This window comes from Myiozetetes cayanensis, unplaced genomic scaffold (assembly GCF_022539395.1).
Source record: "Myiozetetes cayanensis isolate MyiCay16 unplaced genomic scaffold, myiCay2020 scf1, whole genome shotgun sequence".
Taxonomy (NCBI): Eukaryota; Metazoa; Chordata; class Aves; order Passeriformes; family Tyrannidae; genus Myiozetetes; species Myiozetetes cayanensis.
In genome coordinates, this window is record NW_026086604.1 from 120,904,784 (window position 1) to 120,921,850 (window position 17,067).

At 38.2% G+C, this 17,067-nt stretch overlaps 1 protein-coding gene across 1 annotated transcript in view; it reads right to left on the reverse strand.

The window, feature by feature from the left end:
- The window catches only part of HDAC9 (histone deacetylase 9), a 451,751-nt gene that overhangs the window by 209,712 nt on the left and 224,972 nt on the right, over positions 1 to 17,067 (reverse strand). The window contains 4 exon segments of the mRNA XM_050308389.1: positions 6,230 to 6,351; positions 8,341 to 8,467; positions 10,517 to 10,667; positions 11,618 to 11,859. Coding sequence (XP_050164346.1) covers positions 6,230 to 6,351; positions 8,341 to 8,467; positions 10,517 to 10,667; positions 11,618 to 11,859 — 642 coding nt within the window.

Here is a 17,067-nt window from a genome sequence, read left to right on the forward strand (position 1 = left end):
ATGAGAAAATCAAAAGCAAAGTACAAAGCTTATGCCGTTGCTCATGAATGGCCCTGTAATACTTACTTGGCTTTAGCCAGAACATGTTATTTGGCAGCTAAACCCCTTAATTAGAGCTGTGGGTTTGAATAGATTTTTCAGTGAAACTATGTTTTGCAGGATTTTGGAGAAGTGAAATCTTTACTAACCAACATCTTCTATTTTGGATTATCTGCTACCATGTGATTTCCACTTTTCTCTGTCTGTTTCTCTCTTTTTGCCATTTTTTAGATGTTCTTGTTTACTTTTCTAAAAATTTTCAACTGTCCCTGCTCTAAATACAGCGGAAGAAAAGTCCTGGTCCTACTGAAATCAAACAGGACGGTTTCTACTGACTTCAAAGAGTCTCAGATTTTATATGTAGTATTTTTTAACTTATTTATCCAGGGGGAATAGGCTTTGAAATGCCCATTAAAACCACTGCACTTCATTGTCAATGGACATTACGCTCTTAAAATGCTTTACATTTCAGGGTTGTTCCCTGTTCCTCATTGAAGCTGTTTCTTTAGGTTTTAAAGTCAAAAAGATGTCTAGTATCTGATTACCTGCTTATCAAAAAGTTATGCAAGCTACTCCTTAAAGCTAATTTATAAAACATTTTTGAAAAAATATACAGTTTGGGTAAGAAAACCTTTATGTAATCACATGAAGCAGAACTTTGTAATTCCATTTTGGTTAAGCATTGGGCAGTAAAAGAATTAAAATAGTATTTTGACCAAGACTGTATAATTAGTCTAGCCATGAAAAAGGTTCCGTATGTAGTACAATAGAGTAATTACTAGCAAGACAGAATAGGATGTATATACAAATAGTGGGATTTTTGCTAAAACAGAAATACAGTGAATCTTGAAAAGAGGAAGAATCATCCATGCATAAAAACCTTGCTTTCCTGCAACTAAAAGTTAAGTGTTAATAGAGGAACAACCTTGCACTGATGGTAAGACTATGATGGTCTTCATGGGAGTGAAGTGATTCTGGTGATGATTCCTGTTAAACCCTGGTGTAGGCCCTGGAAGATTTCATGATACCAAAGCATACCTACACAAGTTCTTTTCTCTCTGACAGTGTCATTTAAGCTTACCCTAGCATTCATTTTTATTCAGTTTTAAGCTATCTATCTCAAAAAATTTCTCCTCTGGCTTGAGCTAAATCAGAATGACAGGACATCCCTCCTCAGCCCCAGCTCAGGAGGCTGCAGAGCTCTGACAGACCCAGATGACACAGTAGCACAGTAGCTACAACCATATTACCTTTCCTTGGAGCTGTTCACTCCCCTGGACAGAATGCTGTTCTGGCCTGGTCATTACATGAATCCAAAAGCTGTTAACAACAGCTTGCTTCAGATTCACTCCTCAATATCAAGTGAAAGTTTCTTCTTCTAAAACCTCTTTCTACTAATCATGTCCTCTCAAGTTATTGACAGTGAATTTGGGAAGGCTAAAAATGTCTGGTGGTTAATGGGAAAAGGAGTGAAGTTGAGGATACCTTTTTTCCCCTTCTCATTTTGATAACCACTGATGATTTCTTTTGGGCATGTTACCTAGTCCAAATTTGTTGAGACAGTTAACTAACCCAGGAAAATAAAGACTGTGAGAGGCAGAAATGTTTAGCATCCCTGAAAAATAAGATAAAATTAGGAGAATCGTAACATGTTTGTCTGGTTGCCCTGCTTCAATAAACAAAGTGCTTCTCCCATTTATTGTGCTCACTCATAAATTCAGAGAAAAATAAAACTTCTCTCCACTGAGCTTGACTTCTTCATTCTGGCAGACATGGTAATTGAGGGTTTGGGATACTCTAAGACATTTTTTTAAACTGAAGACCAAAAGAAATCCTGCTTGTCCATATACTGTTACTTCACAGAATAGTGTTTTCCTAGAAAATGCAAACAGAAATAAAATGTCGTGGCACAAAAGGGGAAGGGATAAAAACTTTCACACACAAAATGTTTTTCTTGTCCGTTTCAACTCCTTCAGTAAATTACTGAGTCAATAAGTGCAGAAAGAATTGTAAGGAAACATTCTAATTAATTTCCTTTCTTAAAAAATTACATCTGCTGAGTTCTCATTCAGGAATCTTTCACTCTCATTACACAAGAGCTACACTGTTATTCTACTGCCTAATCAGGTTAACTTAATATGGTTTTTACAGAGTGATCTTCATGGCTGTGCAGCACAGCCCTCTTCCTCTCTTTCATCGCAGTATTAAACAATCCTTCATCTCCTCTTTTTTTCCTGTATGAAATTACACAATTTCTCCTGTCCAAGCAAGAACCTTGTACTATTTGCTATTTAAATAACCCCATGCTATGTTTCCATTGAGCGTGCTTCCAATTTTTGGAAAGTGAGCTACAAACATCTTCTCAAATTGTACCATTGTTAGAGATCTTCAGATCCCTAAGCAAAATGCAAGTCATAAGCTTAGAACTCCATCTGCAAGGAAAGATTCAACTGGCACAAACCCAAAATAAATAGAAATACTGATTGACATTCCAGTTCTGCCATGATTGTGCTAAACTCAGGAAAGAAAAAGCAGTTCATACTTGATATGATGATGTCCCCAGGAATTTCTTCCAACAAAGGCCAAAACATGAAACAAAATGCAGAAATTCCACCTACAGCAATATTTTTAAAAAGTATGCAGCTTTGGCTAGAGAGCTAAACTTTATTGGAACCTACTAGCTTTTGCTGTTTTGCATCAACTCTTGCACACAAAAAGTGAAATTTTAAAGACTGAAGAAAATGCAAATGTTAGGGTCATTTCCCAGAACTTCTACATTTATGTCTACAAAGCAAAAAAAAAAAACAAAAACCAAAAAATATTTCTTTCAGAAGATCCTCTACCTTGCCAAACCCACGTTGCTTGCTATATTTTTGTTAGCTTTACAGTAACCTCATAAAGCAGGTAATATTTTCCTGGACAGATAGACATAGAATAAAGGACTTCAGCAATCAAAAGTTCTCCATATTAAATGATCAGGTCTTCAAAAGTGCACAGCTCCCATCAGAGCTCTTAAAACAGTCAGTATAAATTTCAAAAGTGTTCAGTAACAGGGAGGAATTTTCAAACCTCTGGGTAATTTAGATGCATTAGTCTCATTGAAAGTTAATGAGCCATGTGCTGCTCAGGCTTTTGGGTGCTTTGCAGAAAACACATCTATGACCGGTATCCATGGTGGAAGTTTTTTTTAATTTTATTTTTAAATTTTGATCTTATGTTGTTTAGACTAAATTCTGCTCTTAGCTACAGATGTGTAGCTTCTCCTTATGGTATATTTATGTCTCCAATGAAGCAATAGCTCCCCTTGCTCTGCTTTTTTCAAAGTCTGTCATCTGAGCATTTGAATGCAGCTGTGCAAAAAGTTGCATATCCTGGTCTCTAGCCCTTAGGACAGTCCCAATCCTCCATGCAGCTAAACTGTGTGAAGCCCACTGCTGACAACTTCTGCTGCGTCTTGTACAGAAAGGAACAATCCACAAGGCTGAGAGTTGTTGAGTAACCATAGTCACTGCACTAGGATGTTAACTCTGGTACCTATCTGTAAACATAGAAAGAGCAAGACGTAAGTCTTTCCCTAGTTACCTATGCATCCCATTATTCTAGATGCCAGAAGAGCAAAAGCTGCAGAGAGTATTTTCCTCTTTACCACACTCTCAGAATTAATTTCTAAAAGATTAATAAGGAGATGCCACTTCAGGACTAATTAGGCAAAGATTAAATGGAGTACTGAACAAGAAAGCGAGCAAGCAAGACTCATGATTTACAGTGCCTGTGTGACACTTGGAGTTCCCTTAGCACTGAAAAACACATTAGGATGTCAGGAGAGAATCATTCAGCTTTGCTGTCCATTAAATCTGATCTCAGAGTAGCTAATTCAATCAGAATTATTTTCCAGAGCATATTAAAGTTGGAGAAGAGGAAGATACCTTTGTATTTTATACTTTAAATATTGAAAAAAAATTATAAAAAAGAAAAACAAAGCTGTGATTAAAACCCACAACAGGTATTCCTTTCTTGAGACCGAAAGGAATGTGAAGTCTGCTTTCATATGAATTGCTGACTTCACGCAGGTTCAGCACCACAGAGGGTTTACCAGGAGCCAGTGGCAATAAGCGTTCATAGCCTAAAGGGAAGGAAAAGAGGTTCACCCCTCATGGCAAAGGTCAGATTTCTGAGGCTTACAGCCTGTCCATATACACGAGCGTTCATGGGACATCTTTGTCTAGTAAGGTCCCATGAGGATGACACAGGCTCCACAATGTCCCCTCTGCCTGGAGGATGGCCCTATAACCACCCAGATCAGTTTAGGGTCATTTGACTTGTGTCGATCTGGTTCCTGTTGCTTTTACTCTCAACCTGATGAACAATCATTGAAACCTTTGTGGGGATGTTGCTGAAGGCTGGAATTAAACAACTCTAGTACACAGAGAGACTGGATGTGTAAACAGGATATTTAACAGTTGCTATTTTCACGGATGTGGAGAGCTATCAAATATCCTCCACTGGTAATGTACAACATGCTGTATACTTCATTTATATTTGCTTATCAGAATTGCTATGTAAATGTCATAGAAATGGCTATACTAATGATTATATTAGTATTTGTCTATTTACTCTGTAGATATCTTTGCAGAGAGTCATCATGTCCTTTGTTCAATTTTGGAACCGATGCACTGCATGCCCAAATATTTGGAATAACATATAGAAAACATCTGGATTTAATTATATTATAGTCCTCTTATGCAGACAATGGGAATTGAATTAAGGAATATTTTGAAACCCCCACAGAGATATAAAAGTATTAGCAGCTGCACGAGAACTTTACTGTTACAATGTTTGAAAATGTTTTGTTTTACAGATCAACAGTCTGACACATCATAAATATCAATCATAACATTTAAGATATATACACATGGAAGAAAAAGCTTGCACTTGAAAACATGTAGATGAATTCACAGCATTTAGAAGACGTAGATAGCCTTTTGTTTAAAAACATGAAAATATATGGTCTATTGGCACAGAAAATATAAGTTGTACAGTGGTATTAAGCAGAGAACCACATAAGGGCTTATTGTGATGAACAGCCCAAACAAGACTTTATAGAATCTTGTTATATTGCCACCATATTATACAAAGGGTAACTCAGATAGAATAAATTAGCATTTTGCTTTTCATGCTTTCATTCCTTTGAAAATATTTGGGGAAATAATAAGAGCTTAGAGAGTCTGCCCCAAAATATTAGATACAGATTGGATTTTCTTTCTGAATGTATGCTGGTTCCAAATGCCACTTCTTTTCAAGTCAGTACCAGTTTTGCAGTTAGTTTTCAATCTCCCAGTGGCTAAATCACATTCAAAGGCTGTTAGCACAGTAGGGGGTCAGACTTTCTCTCTGAATGTAACTATATCACTCAACAGCAGACTCATGCAATAAGCGATCTAATGTTTTCTTTTCCTTTTTTTCCCCCCTCCTCTGAATGTCTCTCTGCATTCCTGGATACCAGTCACTGCACCAAGGATCTGAGGCAACAGCCTCACGGACTCCATCGCCATCCTTCTAGCTTTCTTTATGGTGCAAAAAAGTCAAGTCTACAGTTCACCTGCTGTCAATATAAAACACTCAACTGCTAAATCTTCTAAAATATTTAGTAACCTTCAAAAGAACATAGTAAAATATTGCATACTCCTATGCATAAGAAGACATGCAAATGTGTGTATATATGCACATATGTAAACAAACTTTGGCAACCAATGACACAAAATATAATATTAATCCAATTCCTCCTCTTTCCATGAATTCCCCTGAAAATTCCCTGAAAAAACACCGTCTAAAGGCAGAAAACTGTCTGAAGATAGATAATGTATCTACTATGCAAGACAGAGCTACTAAAGCCAGAAGTAATACTGAGACAAAGAAAATAAAGGTCCCTGAAAATGTGGTCTGTTTAGAAGCTGAATTTATCAGGACTGAAGCTTGCACTAGCTGCTAGCACTGGGAAACACTGACTCTTGATACCATGTGGCCAGTCTGACCTTGTAAAGATGCAGTCAGGATCTTTGAACTTACCCACAGTATCATCCTGAATAGGATTTGTGGCATATGGTGTATGCCTTGCTGATGGACAGCCTGGTTGAAGTAAAGGGTGGGAGAACTGCTGGGCAAGGGGTTCGAATAAACTATGCTAACTCACCCGTTTTACGAAGTGGAAAATCATCCTTGGCATCCTGTGCTCCTGGTAAAGTGTATTTGTATGGTGGTGAGGCCCCGCTCAGGGGTGGAGAGCTTTGATCCAGTGAGGTATGGTGGGCAGCCCTGCAGCAGACACAGAGAGGTCACAAATTAGCAGTCACTGAGGTGACCAGCAGTAACTATCTACACATGTTGTACATATGTCTCAGCTGTGTTTATGTTCTTGTTCGTGTAAGTGTGCACAAACCACAGGCTCATGTAACCAATTTCACTCTTACAGTACGTTATGGAACTCCTTGGGATTCCCAAGAATGCACTCTTTTCACTCATTATAAAAGTCACCTAGGATAAGAGTCATGTTGACCTACAGACACGATCTGTCACCAGTCTGGGGAATTGACCATTTCAGATGGTTGCATTTTAATATGAATCAGCTGACACACAGCAGAAGCCATTTAAGTCTTGTTTACCATATACAAATAGATGTGTTGATCAAGCCTCCCCTATCAAAACGTGGGGGATTTTCAGGATGGGGGGGGCTTGTATAAAATTAACCAGACATACTGAATTATTATTATCTATTGAAAAAACCCAAATAAACTATTTAGTGTACAAGGTAGATAAAATTTTGCATTTAAGTTCAACCTGTACGTTTTGTGAGCACACCACTCTGCAGCACATAGCATTCAAATCAGCAGAGAAGCTCCAAGCTGTAGCGTGTTTTCTGATAACTGCTGGATGAAAGAAATAGGGTGGGTAGATCTTTCTGAACACAAAAACTGCAAACTGCATAGAAATTGCATAGTTTGCTCAGAGACAGGGGTTGGTAGGGTTTTTTGTTTGGTTGATTTTGTTGGTTTTTTGGTTTTTTTGGTTGATTTTTTTATTTAGAGTTGGGGAGAGGGGGACAGGAGAGAAACTTTCAAACTTTGTGTTTATTAAAACATAATTTTACTTGGCCTTTTACAGACTCTCCTTGTCTTTCTAACACAGTGTAGTTAATACCATGTCTCTGTCAAAAGGGGAACTACCACGAGAAGGAAGGACTACTTTCTGCAGTGTAGCTGAAGGCATGCTCTGCAAAGCTCCTCCCTCCCACTCATCTGAAGACTCAGAACTAAACTCAGATTATTAGTCCAGAAAATTTATAAAAGAATTTGACACATTATGCGGAAGAAAAAAATTAAGGAAGTACTGTATCTGCACCAAAAACAATGTAACAATACATTAAATCATGTTACCCTAGTGCTCTGGGTAGCTCAGAGTGCAAACTCCACAGGCAGGCCTTCAGTAATCCAAAAAGAACAAATACAATATGGAAAACCAGTATACCACATGCATTTCCATTTGTCCTACTGAAAGTCAGTTTGGGCATAAAATTGAAGCCTTTCAGAAATGTGGTCAGAGTTCATTTTGTAGGACTGACTTATGTGTCTGTTGCAGTAAGTCAAAAAGGAACTAATTAGTTAAAAAAAAAAAAAAAAGGGAGGGCAAAGAATAAAAACTGCAAAACTGTAAACTCTTACCATGTTAATAGGCCCACTGCAGCACTCAACAAAATCACTTGCTTCAAGGTCTAAGCTGATTCTTACCAAGGCCAAGGCATCATAAGAATATGCAGTTTCAGATATTAAAATCCATCAGGATAAGAAAAATTAAATGACCGAAAATTAAATGACCACTATCTTTCTCAAAATCCTGTGGAGTTACTTATGCCATTCAAGGAACTTCACTGGAATCAAACAAGCATCTCTTCAAGAAGAAATAAGTTTTGTGATTGATTCCAAATCCAAGTAAGTCAAACACAAAGTTGTTCTAACAGCAAAATTTGAAGATACTTAGAAAAATGACAGGTATTTGTGATAGCATCAGAAGATGAAGAAGCTGAAATAAAAAAATCTGACAGAATCTTGTTCTATGTAGCTGCCTTCTCATCACTGAACACTGAGTGCTCAGTTTAACCAGAAATATAACACTTATGGCTTTTTGCTGATTTTTGAACTCCTGCCTTGCTCTGGAGGCAAAGTCTCAATAACCCTGGTGAAAAAGCATTCTGGTAAGTTTTAACTGGTATCTCAACAAGACAAGAAAACAGCTTAATATTGAACATACGTGTACCATAGCTTGGGGTGGCGGTTCATGGAATGATTCTTCCCATTTGCTGGAGAGTCTTTTGTTGCTGATTTACTCAACAGGAACTCTTGAAGTTTCTGCTTCACTTCTGTACTGGCCACTGCCCCTGAGACACACAGAATTAAATGTATCTTATCTTGAAAAAAAATACATTTTTAAAGAAAAAAACAACCTAAACAGAGTCTGTGTCTTGTTGCTGGAAGTGTTGTAAACTATAAAAAATATCAGTGGAAATCAGTCAAAATGAGATAACATTTGGATTATATGTTTTTATGTAGAAGCCTTATGTTGGCCATAAACCTAAACTCCATTGAAGTCATAAGGAATATTTCAACAGTAGATGAGGGCATTTATCCATGGCCAGATGTATCTAAAGAATTTATATTATTTCCTAGTAATTCCCAAATACAAACCCAAGGATAGAACTAAAAAGACAGTGACAAAAGGTCACTTTGAGTATGCAGTAAAGAATGTCTTTTTTTTTTTTGCAAAGTAAATAGTAACAACACAGCAAACTGCCCTCTAAACACTGTCTTGATTATGAACAGAACACTGAAGAAAGAGTCAGCAGTGAGACTTTTCACTGAAGTCCCTTCAGAGCCTATACCTGTAACGTCTGGAAGACAGAAGACAGTGCATTTTGACCTCTCATGGTGGCTAGCTCAATACAGCACAAGAAGAAGAGCATGTCAATGTAAGGTTAAACTTCCAACTCCTACTTGCAGCACGGGACATGCTTCTTTACTCACAGACATAATACTCTTCATTGAAAAAAAAAAAAAGTAGGAAAAAGAAAAATCCTTTGGTTTTCCAGAATCAGTGACAAAAAAAAAGAAAAAAAAAAGGGGGGGGAAGAAAACCCACTTCTTTGAAAGTAGCAGCAGTAAGGCATACTTGATACTTCACAGCTAGCTGGTGTGCATGTCCCCCTGTGACCCAGTTCCCACAAAATACCTCTGCTACCCCTAGGCTTCACACCCTAACTCCCTTCCCTGAACCTTCCTTTCCTTCTCTACTCATTAACCAGATCATCAGCAACAACAAACACTGGGGCTCAGGTTGGGCCCAGAGGGGTCACAAGCTGCTTGGCTGGCTGCTACATACTGAACAGCAAGTTAAATTGAGAAGGGAACCACTGAGTTCACATCTCTGCTCTTCCTCTGGTAGGAGCACCAATAAAACCCAACTGTTTATGGGGATGCTGATTTTTCATACCACTTAGAGGAACCTTTTCTTCCTGCAGTTTCAACCACCCTCACACTTCTGGGTCAATATGGCCTCATTGTTCATCAAAGTACTGGAAGAACCATGGACACCTTATAACTGTTGAACTGACATGTTTTTCCACCCAAGAAAAAAAAAGCAGGCTCATGGTGTACAGCCCCTTTCTGCTTTGGTCTTTGTCAGTTAGTTCTTGTGCTCGTTTAGGGCAAGTAACACTATCTGTTTGTGGCAGCTTCATCTTGAATACCTTCACACTGTACTTCAACCTGATTTTTAAACTGGCCTCACTGAGGAGAACTATTTGTATCTGTCTCCCTCTAGTGTGCACCAAATCCCTCCAACCCTTTATAGCTGGCTTATTTTCCCCCAAACTACATATGAGCTACAAATAGCTCTTGGTTGAGCCTCATGGCATCAAGAACAAAGACAAGCAGTTTGAAAAAGTAAAAGTGCTAGCAAAAGTATTCAGAAGTCTCATCCAAAGGTATTATTAAATATTTCATTATATTTTCAATCTTGAAACAATGCTCAAATAAGTTAATCAGCAAGCGATTTGATTTTTTGCTGGTTTGTAGTGCTTTCCGTATTGAGAAATAAGCTCTTCAGAAAGAGGTCCTCATGTGAAGCTCTAGGCTTTCAAATTCCCTCAATTTTTACAAGAAGAGCTAGATTCCTGAGAAGCATATACACAGGTCTGTCAAACTGTGCTTTCCACTGGTCCTCCAAGTCTGCACACAAAACAGAAATGTGTTTCTGTGGGTGCAGTGGGTGGCCCTGCCCTTCTCCAAGCACAGCCTCGACTTGTGAAGCTGTGTATTTCACATGGTAAAAGCCTTCCTACAGGTTCCTGTTCATAGTCCATTTTGGCTGGGAGAATGCAAAGGGGAATAGATTAATTTCTTATTAGGATTCACGGTACATTGGTTCTTACTTTCTCGTCCTCTTTCTTTGCCTCGGAGGGGAGGAAGCTGTTGCTCCCTGCGATGCCTCTCCAGTTCCTGCTCTTGTCTTTGCTGCTCCAGTTTCTGCTCTTTTTCAAGGAGTTCTTGCTGTTGTTTAATGGCTAGGAGTTCCTGTTGTAACTTGCACAGAACAAAAAGACATGAGAAAGTGCAGTTTGCACTGTTTTCTAGGTCAGTCCTGGTTAAAACAACCCCCTTGAGTAACTGTGGACTGGTGCTTGCTTTTGTGCTTACACTTCTTTCCATTTCTTAACTGATTTTCCCCAGTCTTTTAAGCAGGGTAGTGCATTATACTGGATATGAATGGATATGCTGCATTATGAGGGATAGTGACATGGCTGTCACTAAAATGAAGTCTTAATGTCAGGAAGCAGCCTGCTGCTCTGGTTTCACTTCTTCCTCTTTCAGCAAAGACGCCTGGAAACTGCACAGTGTTCTTTGCCTGTGCATCACCCAGCTCTGGCTGCCCAGAGTGGAAGCTTAGCATAGCAGCATAACGGCAAGTAGGTAACAAGGAAAAAATGAAAAGAAAGGCAAGATCATAAATTCCCGGTCCTACCAGGAATCCTACCATAGTACATACAATCCCATAAATCATTTCCTTTTATATTATATGAGGCAGCTCAGAGAAGAGTGAAAACACAATACTTTCAGGGCCTGCCTCCATTTTCCAAACACACTTGCCTATATTTGATTTTTTTGTCACAAACTTACACAGTAGCCCCCAGAAAGTCTTTAACATACTAATAACTGCACATACCAAAAAGACAGCCATACTGAAGTCTGGCTGAAAATCCAGGTTGTAAAATAGGTAGTTTGATTTTCTGTGTATGTGGAGCTTCATGAGTTTGATGATCCTCATAGCACTGCCTTGGTCTGCTGTGAGCAAGTCACTGATGGGTGCTAGGAGTTTGCCTTGAAAAGGTTTTTATCAGCCCAGCACAGAGAAAGAAGCACTCAAACACCACCTCTCAGTCACAGCAAACCTTTCAGGCATGTTCCCTTTTCATGTCTGCCTAAGGATATTCAGTTTGCAGATAAAGTGAGGGATAAATGAAAAATGTTGCTACCTTTATATGCTCCTGGAGCTGGGCCTGATGCTGGCGGGTCAGGTTTTCATGCTGCTTCTGAAACTCTGCAATCAGCAGTTGTTTCTGAATTTGCTGCTGCTGCTGGATCAGGAGTAGTTCCTGCTGTAGCTGCTTTTCACGCATAATTGGGTCCACCATGGGAACCATCATCCTGAGATCAGTTCGCAGGTCTAATGGTGAGATAGGCTCTAACCCCACAGGAACCTCCGACTTTACATCCACTGGGGGAAGAGAAAAACAAAATATATATATATATATATATAAATAAAGGAAAAAGACCAATTTCACTCAAAGACAGCTTCAATATACAGGCCTTTCAAAACATTAATGCAACCTATGCTGTATGCAAACTTTAGACACTCCTACCAGTGACTGGAGACTATACAAATTATTTCACACTTTCTTTCCATTCCCTGTAAAATACTCACAGATGAATATTCTGCTAAACAGACTAAAAAGCAACCCTGTTCTAAAACCATGTCACAGCCTAGTGGAGTCATACTTAGTGAGAATCTCTAGGTACTATTAATACTACACAATAAACACTCAGGGCACTTCCTCAGCATAAGATGAAGGCATTGCAGTTCTCCCTGTATTGCAAGACATTTTTCAAAGTTAGTGTGTAGATTTTTTAAGGTTGGTGTAACACATACGTACTGTATAAAAATATACCTGGTAAATACAGAGGAATAACACATATAACATTACAGGAAAATAATTTCACACACACAAAAAGTTTTAATAAAGTTTTTGGAAAAGTGACCACAATGCCTGAAGTGGATTAGACATAATACACTATATGTGGTTTGTAAGAAATTAAAAACATCTCGAAATATTCCTATTTTTTGTAGTTATGTTATGTATTGTTAATCCAGCATTAAAGTACTTAACGAAAAATTCTTATTTTTCTATCTCTTAATTTAAATAGAAGGGACGAAAAAGCAGTAGAAGAGAGAGATTTGATCATTTTCACTAACATACTTGTAAAGCTCTGGTTTTCACATTAAGTGAAGTGACTGAGTGCAATTTTACTTGTTGTAGAGGAACAGAAAAAACAAGCAAGTAACATTTCTACAAGAGGAAAATAAATAGCAGCTGAAAGTCTCTGTTAAAGCTCAGCAGTTTTGATTCCATCCACGAGAGGGCAGTGGAACACAAACACATTTTCTCCAGTTTCTCTTCCTCCACTATCTCCAGTGGAAAATAAGATTATTAATTGAAAACAAACATGTTGTTGGAAATGACTCTGCAACAAGATTTAAAGTATATTTTCTCCTTTTTCTCTGCTTCAGCTGTACTTGTTTTCAAGGAGAAAACCAAATGAAACAGAAATATTTTAGTAAGGAGAAGCAGCAAAATTGAAGCTGCAAAAGTTGAAACTGCAGCAAACGGAAAGAAGTGAATTCTAACTGTATGATCAAATCATACGGTAATCATATCATAGCAAAAAATTTATAAAAAGAAAAGGTATCAAATCTCTTCTACTGATCATACTTTTTTCTTCTCAAAATTCTGAAAAAATACAATTTTCTGGCCAGCTTTTTTTAAAAATAAAAATCCCAATAACTATGATTGTAAACCTCAGATCAAACTTGCCTTCTTAGCCCTCTGTCCCAACAGAATGATTGCGTCTAAGTACTTACTTTTGTTCTGAGACAAATTATAAAAAATCACCTTTAACTTACAAAAACTACTCTTGATTATAAATAATTGCTACCGACCAAGAGAGACATCCAGGCAAACCCCCAGCCTTTCATCCCATTTATTCAGCAGCAATCCACATTCCATTTGTCTAGACTAAATATAGCTGCGTTTATACAAGAAATCAATAGTGCTTGCAGAGAGCAGAGCAAAGACATGAATATTTCATCAAACCCGGAGAGAAATGGCAATCAGCAAACTGACAGCAAACGGTGTAGGCTGACTGGCCCTCCAGATAAGTCTCCTGTACTTGGACAATGGTTCATTGCCTGCAAGTCACAATCTTATCATCAGTACTCTTCTATTTTTAACATTAATTGCATTGTAGGTGACAAAGGTTTATCACTTTTAAAGGGGAGAGATGGATTCTCTTACATCTTCTGTGACAGGATAATAAGCCTTACTAGGAGCAGTAATAGTAACTGGAGCTCGGCAAGCCCTGCAGGGTCTGGTTCACAATAGTGTTTGCAAACTGAACCCCGCAGAGTTTGGTTCACAATAGTGTTTGCAAACTGAGCCCTGCAGCTTATTTTGCACATACTGGTTGTAAATCAACCCCTACATATCCTCACCGCGACTCAGGCTGATTATACTTCCTATCATGGACCAGCATCCCACTTCTTCATTTTCAGAGAACTTAGCATGAGAGGAGACCTCCAGACTTTTCTGACAGTGGAAATTTCCTTTCACTATTAGTAAAATCTACAACTGAACCGAGGCTCAGTTTGATAAGCTACACGTTTTCCAGAATTTTAACACACTCAAATAATAAATCTAGCACTGGAGTATCTACTTCATCAAGTTGGCCTTAACCTTGTTCCTTTATGTGGGGGGAAAAAAACCACTAATGACAGAAATTAGTTATAAAGACTTGAATCCAGAGAAATCAATACATAATATTTCATGTAATTTCAATGCCATTATTTACTGGTAAATGAAGACAGGCATTTATTTCCTAGCATAAATATTGCTAACATTGAAGTTACCTCCAATACTAACTGCTAACACAGGAAATACTATCTTTTTGGGGTAATTACTATCTTAAAACTGTACTTCGTAATAACTAGTTGGGTAATAGTCAACCTCATCAGTTAAATTATTCTAAACAAGTAACTGTAAGATTACGAATCAAACTGAATGGTTTGCTGTTGTCTGTTCCTCTGTCCTAATGCCACAGGCCATTTACATTCTCCTTTAGTAGCTAACAAGAATGAGATAAAGCAGCCCTGTGGAAGTACATCAGTGTGAAAAATGTGAAATGGAGCAGAGAAACAGAATCAGCGTCTTTAAAAGCTTTGACTTTTAGCTGAAGCATCTTCTCCCCTACCCCTCCCAACGCAATTGTCTCTAGAGAGCAAAGGTGATACAGAATGTTTACTCTCATTGGAGTTTTCTATGTTTTTTTCACACCTTCTACACAGATATATGTATTTTACAGGTAAAAAATTGTCCTAATCAGTGCCCTCAACTTCAAACATCACAAGAAGCAGTGGGATGCATGACTTAAGCAACAGGATTCATCAGTATATTAGACAGAGAAGGAAAGGGATGGATAACAAAAGAATATATTAATCAGTTTGACAAAGGCTAACTTCACTTGTTTTGCTGGATTTTCAGTATCACTGATGGAGTAAAATTGTAGCAGGCATGATTCAGAGTGGGATCCTTTCCTTATTCTTTCCACTACAGTCCAGAGCAAATCCTTCCCAACAGCTCTGCCGACTACAGAGCAAGCCTGGGATTCCTCTCTAAGGTTAAATAAAGACAAACTCTCTGAGCTCATGTCAGCTACAGTGAATACAACAGTAGGCTGCAGAATATTAACTAAAAATGTTACTGAAAGCTCAGTGATTCCAGGAAATATGCCAAAATTTGAGTAGAAAAATATTTAATTTTCAGTTACAACACATTGCAAAAGGCATATGTATTTATTTTTCCTATAAATACTAGATTGCTTTTATCTTGAAACATAACAACAAAAATAGTCTCAGAAGAGCATCCATAGCAATTATATTCCATAAATGGCACTTCCCACAGGGCTTTTGAAATTCTGTGGAAAGAAAATAAGACACTTGCAGAATGGCACGTTTGCTGAGTGACTTAGATGCTTGGATCATATGTAAGAAAAGGTAAAAGAGCTTGTTTTAACCCTCAGGCCTTGCTTTTTGAAACCATTCCTTAAAATGGGACCACTGAACAACTGTTAAGCCTTCCACTAAGAGATGGCATTTCAAGCTTTGTTTCTGGTGACTGGTTTCAATGTGTGGTGTATTAGAAACAAAAATCTTCCAAATCAGAAGTGCTAAAGGAAAATATCAAAAATAAAGCAGCCTGTTTTCTTATCATCTCCCAAGGGGGACAATCTCCTTTCTTTGTTGGTAGTTACCTTTCGTGGCAGACATTTATGCCATCTTTAAAACCAGGAACTGAAACAAGCAATGCTACCATCAGCTGAATAGTCACCATTACAATTTGAGATGCAATGAAGAAGAATTCCAGTAGACTTGCTTATCAGACCATCTTCTCTAGTACATTTATGATTGTTACATAAGAGAAACTGTGTGAAATTGCTGGGACTGTAGGAATCCAAGTTAACCTTTTCCCAGAGGAACGTCTCAATTATGCTGTGGGCTGGGACAGTAATGAAGGCTGGACAGAGGAATAGGCCACGAAGTTGGTGAGCTCTTTCTCCTGCCTTGGGCATCCAACTGGCAATTTCAGTATTAGCTAATAAAAACATATTCCCGAAAACACACAAAATCCAAGTAAAATCTAGAAGAACCATTCTGCCTAGAAATGGCCACACCTCACCCCAGACATCCTCTTGGTGAAGTATTACAAAGAAAAGAGAGAATGAGAGAGTTGTTTATACTAGCGCCACTCTTTTGAACTTTGCTGTACAAAACAAAGTCCACCTAAAGTTGTTATTATTAACTTGTACAGTACTTCTTATAGATTGCATATGCTTTTCATAAAATGAAAGCAAACCAGAAAAAATTTGCAAATTCTAGTGCAAAAGAAACTGCCTCCATTTGGCCTCTTCTTTCAAAGAAAGTGAAAACTCTTCCCTTTTGCAGGACTAGCCATCAGTCAGTCATGACATAATCAGAGCTCTAAAGAATTTATAGAAAAGAGCTCTAGATGGTGGGAAAAGTGGAAGATTTCCCCACCCCACCCCACCCCAAACCCCCCGATAAAGATAATTGTTTAAATTTACTCATCAGTTTAAACCTAGAATTTTTAAAATTATATTTATGTGCCAACTCATTCACTGTAACAGTGTCTTTGAAACAGACTGAAAAAAGTCTTTGAAAAGACTGAAAAAATGAAATAGTGTAGCAGGCTGTACATTGCAGGATTAGGAAACAGAGGGTAAGAGGGAAACTTTGGCAGTCAGGTGAGACACAAGCTAACTGGCAGGAGATGGGACAGAGAAGGACTGGTCACGCAATGAGGCATGAGCACAGGATGAAGATGAGGAAAATGAATTAAAATTTCTGAGCTTTCTGCACTGATAAGCAGCATCACAGGAGCACTGTTCACTCTGAAATCTAAGAGCAGCCCTGGCACACTGATAGGGTGGCAATGAGGCCACAGTGTAAATGAAGAGCTAACAGAGGAGCAATGTGTCTGTTGTGAGGATGCTGGGAAATTAAGCAAGCAAAGTGTTTTTGAATAGCCATGACTAAAGAGGACGAAGACTGGATGAAAAACTGCTGCAGCAATTG